This window comes from Lissotriton vulgaris, chromosome 10 (genome assembly GCF_964263255.1).
Source record: "Lissotriton vulgaris chromosome 10, aLisVul1.2, whole genome shotgun sequence".
Taxonomy (NCBI): Eukaryota; Metazoa; Chordata; class Amphibia; order Caudata; family Salamandridae; genus Lissotriton; species Lissotriton vulgaris.
Genome location: NC_141698.1, coordinates 106,974,897 through 106,988,253, shown reverse-complemented (window position 1 = coordinate 106,988,253; position 13,357 = coordinate 106,974,897). Strand labels below are relative to the sequence as shown.

The following is a 13,357-nucleotide window of genomic DNA, read 5'->3' as shown; positions in this document are numbered from 1 at the left end:
TCCAAAGTCGTAAACTTAGACATTTGGTTTAGACCAAATGTCTAAGTTTACCTTTGTGAATCGGGCCCACCCTCATTTTGCTTGATCACTCCCAAAGTTTTGGATTGATACTGCTGCTTTTTCAACGCAGAGTGCACTGAGGCAGCTAGCCAGAACCTCATTGCCTGTGCCCTGGCCCTTAATAGTGTACGTTTAATTGACATATCTAATTGGCATAAGTTAACTTACTTATAAGTCCCTAGTGTATGGTACGGGGTGTACCCAGGGCCTGTAGGTTAAAGTGTCGATCATTTGCTGCAGCACTTATTGTGTCACCATGAGTGAGACCAAGTAAAACACGTCTCTCAGCCTGCCACTGCAGACTGGTAGAGCAGGTTTAGACTGCTAATGCCAACCTGCCAATTCTCCGTGAAACTTAAAAAAAATAAAAACCCTTTTTAAGCTGCCGTTTTCTATCAGGAAATCAGGCTGCTTATTAAAAAATAACAGATAGAAAGTTTTGTTTTTTGAAAAAACAATCACATTATGGGAGCCAATTGTGGTGAGCTGCAAATTGCAACCTGCCTATTTAATATTGATTAGGCAGGGTGGTCTGAGACTCACTATAGTTCTTTACATTGCGAACCAACATATTAATACATAAGTAGGTTTGCAAAATAAGTTTCTGGCCGCAATGTTCCTAATAAGCCTTCACTCAGTGGTCTCTAGTCCATTCAAATGATACTGAACTAAAATCTACCCTATTACATTTACTTGTCTCTACCTCAATGTTTGCTTTCTGTGATTTTTATTTGCCCCGCCCCCTTTCTTCCTATATCTATTACCCCATATACAATGGTCTGAGGTGACTATTATGGGACAGTTAAGCACCTCCCAAAAAAACCTTAACTAATAAATCTAAAGACAAATATTTAACCCCTTTGTTGACAGGCCTTTTCCCTGCCCTGTGCTAAGCTCTGGGGGGGGAGGGGGAGGGGAAGGGGGCTTACAGAACCCTGAGGAGAGTGCAAAAGTTGGAGTTAGCCTGGTCTGCCATCCAGTCATGCAGCATGGCGATCAGATGGCCAAAGAAGACCCAATGACCAGATGGCCCGGGATGACCAGAAGCAGGACCCAGTCACACAGCAGTCCAGCTATGACAGGAGTAGTCATGCACTCTGAGGCCAGTGCGCGAGAGACTCCTTCCTGTGCCTGCTTGGCTCCCAGCGACTTGTGTAGGGGGTCCATCCATCTGGTCACCCTGCAAGTAAGTATAATGAGGGTTGTAAGGAGCACTCCGATTGTTTTACTGAATTGAACAATATAATCCAATGGTGCTGCGACTGTTAAGGGTTGTCAGTCCTGGTATTACGATTCGTTATGGTGGAAATGGGTATCCACCCAGTCGCGCACTGTTCACTTGGTGCTTTAGCACCTTAGTATTTCTATTTTTTCAAACTGTGTTTAAACCAAAAATATGTCTTCTTACATTCAGAAGAAAAAGATTTTTTTATTATTCATCTCATGCTTATATTTTCCTCTTCATATAGGCTATGGATCTGTTATTTCACGTTTACATGAAAATATGCTGTCTCACATATACTTTCAGTACATTTGCATCTTAAATCTTATTTGTCAACATTTTTCATGGCACATATGTTATAATACATTTAATAAACATTTCTTAGTTGAGCCCAATGCATTTCGGCACTCGTGAGTGCCTTCATCAGGGGCTGTATCTGCAAGAAGAAAAAAGTAAGAAAACATGGTGTAAGTGTATTGACTCATTTGATTCTGGGGGGTTCTCTAGTTGTGTAACTATGTAGTTCGCGTACCTTAATGTTGTTGATGTGTACCGTGTGCAAGCTGAACTCCAACTTGATCACTATACTTCTTTACAAAACAAAACATAAGCTTCTCTGTAATTATCCACATTCCATATGTATGATTAATTGTCACCTGCCAGCCACTGACTACCCTACATACCTTCAGTTATAGTGTCCCAAGTTCCTGAAACAACAAGCACACACTATCTTAGCGCCTTATTGTTATTTGCTTTGTTTAGCTTATCTGCCACTGAATGGGCAATGTACCTTATTACGATGTGCCTCGAGTTTCTGCAATGAATAAACCAAAACCATGTCTTAGCCTCTAGTTTAAATAAGGTAATATGAGGTAAAGATTAAAAACAAATCACAGTGCTAAGCCGTGTTTACCTTGTCTTGCGTTTATCGTCTTGTATCTAAAAAAAACAAAATACACGAGTTTGAATATTATGATTCGCCCAACAATCCTCACTACTACCAAAAACTTAACTCTCCGGTTCAATATTGTTCGCATCACCCCTACCTGTATGGGAACCTTCTGCCGTCCTCTCAACAAACCGCAACCTGGTGTGTTGTTGTGTTCCCTCCGTTTCCGGGTTTAAGTCTACTACGCTAAACTACGGGTCAACTCCGCGGAATTAACAACTGAAGACGGACTTGCCGCTATAGCCATTCTGTGTCTAGTTCTCCGTGGGCACCATCTTGGAAAGGTGTAATCCATGTCGATGTGAATGGGACCCGTGCTCACCATGCCTCATGTGCACTCCTTATCTACTGCATATTTATGTTACATCCGTACTTGTGTATATGTTTGTCAATAAAACGCACCCTGGCGTGTCTGTTTATATGTGGTGTTACGCATGTTAAATTCCTCCGCTAAACACCAGAAAAACTCCAATGAACTTATCACCCAAAAAAAAAAAAAAAAAAAACGGAATTTGTTTATATTATATCTCCTCGATCTGGTTGCCGCCATTTCGGAACGGTTCTGGTCCTGTTAATGTAATCCTGACTTGTTGCTCACTATTTCTCCCCTTATCATATTGAGGTGGTGCCTATGTGCAATTATTGATGTTTAGGGGTATGCGGTGTTTAAGTGAATGGAAATTAATTGTAAGTTGTGGGAAGTAATGGTCTGCCTTGTGTGGAATAAGGGTCGAAGTTTATGTATGGTGTACTCATTATCAGGGACCAAGTTGTTTAAAGTGTTACATCATGATTCTGATTACACAGAATGTCGTGTATGGAATCAAATGCCCGTGCAGAAAGATGTACATTGGGAACACAGAACGCAAAATCAAAGTGCGCATATCAGAACACAAAAGCCGAATACGCAACAATGCTTTGACTTCACCACTGGTACAACATTGGATACAAGAAAAACACAGCATTTCTCAACTAAGATTTTTAAATTTTGGAACAGGTACCCTTAAAACAAGGAATCAATCATCAAAAATTACTACAACGAGAACTGTTTTGGATTAAATATCTAAATACCATGATACCAACAGGACTCAATGATAAATATGATCTAGCGTGTTTCCTGTAGGGACTACAATGAACAATAGCAATTTAACGGAGCCGTATCACATAACCCAGGTCTTATGTATCATGAGGGTTTATAATGTATAACAGCATTTCAAGAGAGAGAGTTGTATTTCACGGCATAGTTTTAATGTATCACGGAACATTGACACTAATTTAGATGTGTAATGTATGTATAAGGTAACCTAAATGTGTAATCAGAATCATGATGTAACACTTTAAACAACTTGGTCCCTGATAATGAGTACACCATACATAAACTTCGATCCTTATTCCACACAAGGCAGACCATTACTTCCCACAACTTACAATTAATTTCCATTCACTTAAACACCACATACCCCTAAACATCAATAATTGCACATAGGCACCACCTCAATATGATAAGGGGAGAAATAGTGAGCAACAAGTCAGGATTACATTAACAGGACCAGAACCGTTCCGAAATGGCGGCAACCAGATCGAGGAGATATAATAGAAACAAATTCCGTTTTTTTTTTTGGTGATAAGTTCAGTGGAGTTTTTCTGGTGTTTAGCGGAGGAATTTAACATGCGTAACACCACATATAAACAGACACGCCAGGGTGCGTTTTATTGACACACATATACACAAGTACGGATGTAACATAAATATGCAGTAGATAAGGAGTGCACCTGAGGCATGGTGAGCACGGGTCCCATTCACATCGACATGGATTACACCTTTCCAAGATGGTGCCCACGGAGAACTAGACACAGAATGGCTATAGCGGCAAGTCCGTCTTCAGTTGTTAATTCCGCGGAGTTGACCCGTAGTTTAGCGTAGTAGACTTAAACCCGGAAACGGAGGGAACACAACAACACACCAGGTTGCGGTTTGTTGAGAGGACGGCAGAAGGTTCCCATACAGGTAGGGGTGATGCGAACAATATTGAACCGGAGAGTTAAGTTTTTGGTAGTAGTGAGGATTGTTGGGCGAATCATAATATTCAAACTCGTGTATTTTGTTTTTTTTAGATACAAGACGATAAACGCAAGACAAGGTAAACACGGCTTAGCACTGTGATTTGTTTTTAATCTTTACCTCATATTACCTTATTTAAACTAGAGGCTAAGACATGGTTTTGGTTTATTCATTGCAGAAACTCGAGGCACATCGTAATAAGGTACGTTGCCCATTCAGTGGCAGATAAGCTAAACAAAGCAAATAACAATAAGGCGCTAAGATAGTGTGTGTTTGTTGTTTCAGGAACTTGGGACACTATAACTGAAGGTATGTAGGGTAGTCAGTGGCTGGCAGGTGACAATTAATCATACATATGGAATGTGGATAATTACAGAGAAGCTTATGTTTTGTTTTGTACAGAAGTATAGTGATCAAGTTGGAGTTCAGCTTGCACACGGTACACATCAATAACATTAAGGTACGCGAACTACATAGTTACACAACTAGAGAACCCCCCAGAATCAAATGAGTCAATACACTTACACCATGTTTTCTTACTTTTTTCTTCTTGCAGATACTCCCCCTGATGAAGGCACTCACCAGTGCCGAAATGCATTGGGCTCAACTAAGAAATGTTTATTAAATGTATTATAACATATGTGCCATGAAAAATGTTAACAAATAAGATTTAAGATGCAAATGTACTGAAAGTATATGTGAGACAGCATATTTTCATGTAAACGTGAAATAACAGATCCATAGCCTATATGAAGAGGAAAATATAAGCATGAGATGAATAATAAAAAAATCTTTTTCTTCTGAATGTAAGAAGACATATTTTTGGTTTAAACACAGTTTGAAAAAATAGAAATACAAAGGTGCTAAAGCACCAAGTGAACAGTGCGCGACTGGGTGGATACCCATTTCCACCATAACGAATCACCCTGCAAGTAAAACATGCCCCTATCCCTGCATCCGGCGGTGCAGGGACAGGAGGGGGGGGGCCGTGATGGTCGGCACGTGGTGAAGACAACCTCCCACATGCCCACATTTCCCCCCTGCGCATCCCTACTGTCAGCCTGGCAGCAGAGGGACCCAACCCCAGGTGTGGAGGAGGGGATACTGCAGGCACCCACGGACAGAGGCAAAAGCTTGTCTCAACGTACAAAACCCTGACCCAGAATTAGGTCAGCTATGAATTATTTAGCACTGGGTACCCCACGATGATGCAGTGCACTAAGGGTGATGGAGGCTGGCTGTCCCCTTCCGTCTGCGCTCCATTCAAGGCTTCCCCTCTGGGAGTAAGCCTCCCAATTGGAAAAGCGTTACCAGGTGCTCGGCCCAGCAAGGGGGGCTCCCTAAGTGACAGGAGCAGCCACCCCACCACAGCTGGTCCCTCCCGGAGGACCAGGAGAGACCGCACATGTTTTCAAACCCTCCGCCCAGCCACACGGGAACAGGACAAACAGGGTACCTGGCAACTAGGGAGGGTCACCCCACCGGCACATCAGCCGCTCGCCACTGGGATTGACCTCTGTGGCATCAGGGGTACCTGGCTTGGGCAGAAGCCCCAAGCCATTCTGGCGGGCTGGTAGGTAGCCCACTCCCTGCCTGGTCAGAGGTGCCAGAAGGGAAGAGCCAGGTGGCTTCCCATCATGCACACCTCCCACGAGAGCGACCGTAGTCCCATCACAGGCGCCGGCTCCTTCTCTTCCAGGCTGCCCTGCCGCTCGAGAAGGGCCACTCCTCTGTCACCCGCAGCCCGGTCAGGCTGCGATCAGGGATGGGAGGGTTTGGAATGGTAGGGCCTTCAGGGGTGGTCCCAGCCCGCGGAGCTACTGCCATTCAGTTTCCCCACCACAGGGCCGTGCTGGGTGACCATGATTTCCATCTCGGGAGAGCCTACTGCTGTGCCCCTCCCAGAGGGGCAGGGGGCTTCCCCCGTTTCCCCAGAGTCTCACATGTTCAGTCGGTACCTCCCCAGTGGAAGAGCCCATCCCACACCTAGTACGCACTGCTCCACCTGCAAGGCGCGCGAGGGCAGGGCCAGGCCCTGTGCCGACAGTGTGCATGTTCCATCTGGGAGGCATCCAAGGGTTTCAGGCTGGCACCGTCTGCTACTCGTGCCGCTCCACTGTTAATGATCTTTCCGCATGTATACCTAAGGAAACCTTGTTACGACTTTTACTTCCTCTAGATTGTCAAGTTTGATCCTCTACTCTGCGCTCCGCCAAGGCCGTTGCCGACCCCGGCGGGTCCCATCTGAGGAACTCACTAAACCATCCAATCGGTACTAGCAACAGGGGGCGTGTACAAAGGGCAGGGACTTAATCAACGCCTGCTTGTGACCCGCACTTACTGGGAAACCCCTGTTCATGGGAAATAATTGCAATCCCCAATCCTTATCACAAAGAAGGGTTCAGAGGGTCATCTGGACCTGTCAGCGAAGGGTAGACACACACTGATCCGTTCAGTGTAGCGCACATGCAGCCCCGGACATCTAATGACATGAGAGACCTGTTATTGCTCAATCTCGTGTGGCTGAACGCCACTTGTCCCTCTAAGAAGTTGGACGCAGACCGTTGGCGGCCATGTAACTAATTAGCATGGAGGAGTCTCATTTTTTATTGGAATTAACAAGTCAACGCTCCACCATCCAACTAATCATGAAAAAGCTATCAATCTGTCAATCCTTTCCGTGTCTGGGCAGGGTGAGATTTCAGGTGTTGAGCCAAATTAAGCCACATGCTTTACTCCTGGTGGTGCCCTTCCGTCAATTCCTTTAAGTTTCACCTTTGCAACCATACTCTCCCCCGGAACCCAAAGACTTTGATTTCCCGGAAGCCGCTCGTGGGTCATGGGAATAACGCCGCCAGATCGCTATTCGGCATCGTTTATGATCAAAACTACGACAGTATCTGATCGTCTTTAAACCTCCAACTTTCATTCTTGATTAATGAAAACATTCTTGGCAAATGCTTTTGCTTTGGTTCGTCTTGCGTCGGTCCAAGAATTTCACTTCTAGCAGCACAATTCGAATGCCCCCGGCCGTCCCTCTTAATCATGGCCCCAGTTCTGAAAAACAACATAATAGAACCAGAGTCCTAGATTATTATTCCTAGATGAACTATTTAGGTGGCAGGCCTGCTGTGAACACTCCAATTTTTTCAAAGTAAACGTTTCAGACCCCAGATCACTGTACCGGCTGTCTGTACTTACACGTGCATGGCTAAATCTTTGGTACAGGGATATGCTACTGGCAGGATCAACCAGGTAGCCGCACCTGTTATACTGGATTGCTGGGAGACATGTGCCAGTCTCCCAACCGACCCGAGCACCCCTCAGGAGCATGCTGGGGAAGCCCACCCAGGGGCACCAACAGCCCCAGCCGTCTTTGTGGAAGGGAGAGGCTGGCCGAGGCACAGCCTCAGCAAGACAGGGTTCAGTGACACCCCACGGAGCAGTCGTTCCGAGCTGCTGTGGAAATGCGCTGGGTGGAGGAGGGTGACAGTGTGGCACATGGGGAACCCGACCACTAGACGGCCTGCCCAAGACCTGGCACCACCGACCCCTTCCACTCTGGTCAGCTCACTGGGAGAAGCGGAAGCTGCCATGGCTGCTTGGCCTTCACTCTGCTGGGTAGGGGAAGGGCCTCCGCTAAAGTTGCAGCCCCTCTAGTCAGACAGTCCCTGGCATGGTGGAGGCTCTTGCTTGAAACAACAGCTAAGGCTGGCCAAGCAGTCCATCCGTAAAAAGACTAAGTGTGCCCAATCGATCAGAGTATCAAGAGCTGGCTGAGCCCTCCCATGGCAGGCCACCCTGCACAGGGATGCCAGCTTCACATCCTTGCCTGCTCCCAGGCAAGACAGGCTCTGAGGAAAGGCCCATCCGAAAGGGCTGAGAGGCAGGTGTGGACCCAGGCCCCTGGGGTTCACTGTGGGCAGGGCCCAGGCCCTGGCTTTGAATACCTCAGAATGGCCAGACCTCATGGGGGTCCGAGACACTGTCTCCCTAGTAATCCAGAGGGAAACCCCCCCTTTCTTGTAATCCATGTGCATTGAGTGACAGAGGGTGCCTAAGGTGCGAACATGCCCAGCCTCCTGGAGCCCTGTCTGGCATCGGGTGGCAAATGATCCCTCATCGGGACTTCTAGGGCGGCTCGGCCATCTGGTAGCACCATTAGAAAGCTTTGCCTCCAATGGAGGGGATGGGGCTCTGTGGCTCAGGGGATCTGTGGCCCAGGGACCCGGAGCCCCACCAGCCCTCAGGCATGGGGCTGCAAGGTTGCCCCAACGGGCTTCCTGCCAGGCCAAAAGGCACCTTAACATGCTGGCAAAGCGGGGGAGACCTCCCTGGGCCTGGTGGACCCCTGACCCGGGACCTTGGCCATGGGTCAGGCCGGGAGACGGAGCCCAGGATGGGAGCGCCCATCTTGGTGCCCAGCGGGGTCCTGGGGCCTGGTCGTAGCTTCTGGGCCCGGACACACAGGGAAGGCCTCCCTGGGCCTGTGGGACCCTGTGCTGGGTGATTTGCCAAATGGTGATCAGAAGGCAGATAGGAAGTACTCACCCGTGGCTAGCTGGGCCCCCAGTTGGATGTCCTGGACTCTGCCAAGCAGGAAAAGCCTCCCCAGGCTCACAGAACCCTGTCCCGAGTGCCCTGACATGCAGGGGGCCTGAGGACAGTTCCCAGGATGGAGGTGGGCCGGACTTGGGCCAGTTGGTCACAGGCTGAAAACTGCCAGACCCCAAGGGGATCTGGAGTACCCTATCTCTAGTAATCTGGAGGAAGGCTACCCACCTTTCTCATAATCCATGCGCACGAAGGGACAGAGGGGACCACGGAAAAAACACACCCAACCTCCTAGGGCCCTGCCTGAGCTTAAGGCATCCAATGATCCCTTATTGGGACTTCCAGGGCAGATGGGATGGCAGCTTTATGTCCCTGCCTGCCTGATCTCCGGGAAGGCAGGCTCAGTGGAAAGGCCCATCAGGCAGGTCTGGGAGGCCAGGGTCGACCCAAGCCCATGGGGGCCCCAGCGCCTCAGGCCCTGGTAGCACATGGCTGAGAACCGCGGGACCAAATGAGGGTCTGCAATACCCGGTCACCTTAACATGCAGGTGAAGTGGGTGAGGCCTCTCCGGGCCTGGTGGACCCCCGACCCAGGACTTTGCCCATGAGGCAGGCTGGGGGACGGAGCCAACCCAGGACCTTGCTAGTGAGGCAGACCGGGGGACGGAGCCGACCCAGGATCTTGCCTGTGAGGCAGGCCGGGGGATGTAGCCCAGGGTGGGAGTGCCCACCCTGGTGCCTGGTGGGGCCCCGGGCCCAGTCAGAGCTCCTGGGCTAGTACAGGGAAGGCCTCTAGGACCCCTCCAGGACACTGTGTCACACAGTGGGCCACAGGACGGAGCCCAGGATGGGAGGGGGGGCCATCCTAGGGCCTGGTGGGCTCCATTCAAAGATCCTGGACCTGGCCGCACAGCGGAGGCCTTCCTGGGCACGCGGGACCCCATCCTGGGCACTCTGTCTCATGGCCGGCCTGAAGACGGTTATCAGGATAGGGGCTCCACACATCAGGGCTTGCCGGGGAACTGGTCTTGAGCCATCTGGTCACTGACTGACAACTCCCAGACCACAAGTGGGTCCTGGATACCCTGTCCCTAGTAATCCAGAGAAAGGCTACCCTCCTTTCGTGTAATACGTGTGCACCGAGTGACAGAGGGGACCAAATGCACACATGCACCCGGTCTCCTGGAGCCGTGGCTGGGCTCAAGGAAGCAAATGAGCCCTGATCTGGAATTCCAGGTCGGCCTGGCCATCTGGTCACCCCTGGCCAACCCTAGTGGAAAGCATGGCGTGCGACCAAATGGACAGGCTCAGAAGTCCCTGCGGCCCACATACTCGGAGCCGCAGCTGGGCCTCGGGTACAAGACTCCGAGGAAAGCCCTGTCTGAGCTCCGAACCGGGGCCCACAGCCACCTTATTATGAAGGTGACATGGGGTAAGGCTCCCCGGGCCTGATGTAACCCCGTCCTGGGCCCTTGGCGGTGCAGCAGGCCTTAGAACGGAGCCCAGGTGCCCTTTGGCCCGGTCGGAGCTCCAAGATCCGGCCACGCAGGTGAAGGCTCCCTGGGTCCAGAAAAATGATAATAACACTTGTTCTAACATTATTGTTCCCTTAGATTTTGGACCCTACCCGAGCCAGCACCCAGAGAAACCTAGCCAACAGGAGGTTATCCAGGGTGGGTTGAGTTGTGTAGCTCTCACCATGTTATATTTCCAAGAATGCCTTGCAAACCTTAAACATTGACTATGAAAAACACATTTTCCTCACATTTCTGTGATGGGAGATTCTGGAATCTGCAGCGAGCCACAAACTTCCTTCCACCCAGTATTCCCCTAGGTCTCCCAATTCAAATGGCAGGGCTAGCACTTCCCCTGCTCCTGAGGCTGGGAAAAACAATGAAATCCAACTGCTGTATACAGCAGAGGGATTTCCTGGACCTGCACAGAGTGAGTAACGGTTAGGTCCACCACACACGGCCACTATGACATAGGATGTAACTGTTACGTCCTTGGCACAGAAAGGGTTAAACGATACCTAAACAGCATTTTTAAATGGAAATTAATAAAAGTATTATGTAATGTAAAAAGTGCTTTGGCATCCTGCACACTGTAGGATTATTTTAGAGTTTGACTATCAACGAAGATACTGCATTGAGCTGCTACCTGCCATTTCTCTAGCACGACTTGCCTAGTACCATGACAAAATATTAATAAACTGGCATTTGTAAAGCTCAAACTAATCACCCCTAAGGGTCTCAAGGCGCTGGGGGCCATCAGGAAGATTAGGTGAGCTATTGCCCAGAGTCACATGGTGCTGGGATGAGCTGCTGCCCGAACCGGAGATCAAACCGTGAGCCACGTGTTCCGGAGTCAGCCACCCTGGCCGCTGCGCCACACCTCTCCCCTGACAAACGTTGAGTGGTGATTCATGTCAATAGACGGCAGGCTAGCTTGATTGTTTAATGCCTGTAAATAATGTTCTTTTCAAGGCACACATCGTTTTTCAGTGACATGTAATCTCCAATTGTGGCATGGAAAGGATTGCTTAAAATGGGTTGGCTTATGAGGAAGAGCAATAGGTTTCTTGAGGAGAAGGGTGATGTGTGAATTATTTGGCTCTTTTGTATTGATGTTTAGTTGTATTTATGGTGCAGGCAAAAATGTTTATGAGGTTTGAGGTACTTTGTGTTGAAAGAAATAGTTAATCACAACCTCAATTATACAACTATGGCTCTGGAAAAACGTGATAAGGACAGGCTGGTAAATAAAAATCAGCCAAAGAAGCAGTTTTATTAAAGGCCACTAGATCTCATCACACTCAGTTTAAGGCTCTAATATACCTTCAGTAGTCGCGTCAGTTTACTGTCTCTAAAGTTGACAAAATGGGCTCGAATTCCCCCCTTCTCGCTTAGGGCAGTGATACAATTCCCCAGAGCCAGCAGAGAGCGGTTGATGTGAGCTCCTTCCTTCAGTCTTTTACCTTTGTTCTGAGTCTGTTCGTGAGATAAAAGAAGAGAGGAGAACAAAGTTAGCAACAGATCTTTGGGCATTCGTTGATTTAGCATCTCAAAAGAATGCTGTGCTTTTTAAAGAGCACTGTACAGTCTTGTGACACACAAACCTTGAATAAGACAGACCTATGAACCCCAGTTCCTCATCTAAGGCTATATTAAGAATCAGGGGCAGTGAGATTTGAGGAGGTTGAATCTCAAATTTCCTAAGTAAATAGGCGCGGGGCCGCAAGGTGAATGAATGAGATGACAAAGAATTGGGATGGACTACTTTCACGAGGAGCAGGTTCAGTACTGATTTGCATTAGGATGGCCTTTGTTTATTGTGGCACTGTAGGTGAAAAGCGATGGGTTGGAATGCTACCCCGAGTGATTGCCACTGGTTAGACTTTTTGCAAGTATTTGTCCCATCACCTTTTGGGTGTTTGATCGCCAATAGTATGCCTCGAAACCTGAGGCTGGTGGATCTTTCCAAGTCTACTTCTGCCAAAGTTTGTTCATTTCAAAACGTTGTACATTTGCACCCATTCAAGGAGTACTTCTATGGGTGCATATTTACTATTTTTTTTGTAAACCAGTCACCATATGGACTTGATTCACAAAGGTAATTTACAGTTTTGAGTAAGTTTACTACTTTTTATAAATTTACTCCAAAAGTGTAGCTCATGTCTCCATCAAACTGAAGAACATTGGGGCTATTCACAAACAGCATCTTGTAGTATATTTATGGTACTGCAGTAGTACTAAAACATGTTTTTCACAAACTGCAATTCTAAAGTACTACTGCAAAGAAAACATGATTGAGAGGGCATATATCACCTCATCCACAACTGAACAACTGGCATACACTCTGTTTCCTGGTCACCTTGGTAAAAAAGGAGAACACCTGATGATTGGGGTACAAATGTGTACTTACCAAGGCATGTTACCGAGGCACTTTCTTTGCAGATCATTAGAACCTGAGTTAACAGTCTAAAATAAAAGCAGACAGGCAGCTGTAGACAAACTCTTGTTTTTAATAGTAGCCAATTGTAGGAAAGTGCCCCTTTTTGAATGGTTACCCCCCACTTTTTGCGTAACCTCTGATGCAACCTGACTTGATGTGCCCCACGTCCCTGCCAATCAGGTTTCCAGGGCCTGTGTTCTTTCCCACAATTGTATATTTGTACCCACATTTGGCACATCTGTGGCCACCAGTTGCGATTTGCAGTGGGGCGGGGCGGAGGAGGGGCAGGGTGGGGGTAATAAACTCTGGCATACAGCGGAACGGAGGTAGGTAAATAAATAAATAAGACAATTTACATTGCGCGCAATTCAACGCCAACGCGGCGCTGCAGCACACGCAACGTAAATTGCTTTATTTATTTATTTACTTACTTACCTCCGTTCCCTCCATATGCCGAAGTTTACTATCCCCATCCAGCCCCTCCCCTGCCCCGCAGCACTCCCTCGGCGAGTCGCCACTGGTGGCCACAGGTAAGCCCCTTGTAAAGGGTACCATG

The 13,357-nt window shown here is 48.1% G+C and overlaps 1 protein-coding gene and 1 pseudogene across 2 annotated transcripts in view; both read right to left on the bottom strand.

Annotated features, from left to right (window-relative positions):
* Positions 1-13,357, bottom strand: part of LOC147684768 (kinesin-like protein KIF19) — a 1,367,439-nt gene that overhangs the window by 905,429 nt on the left and 448,653 nt on the right. For both annotated transcript variants that reach the window (XM_086940625.1, XM_086940626.1), the window contains exon 9: positions 11,685-11,837. In XM_086940625.1, coding sequence (XP_086796751.1) covers positions 11,685-11,837 — 153 coding nt within the window. The remainder of the gene's footprint in view (positions 1-11,684; positions 11,838-13,357) is intronic.
* On the bottom strand, positions 6,414-7,551 carry LOC147684770 (18S ribosomal RNA; annotated as a pseudogene).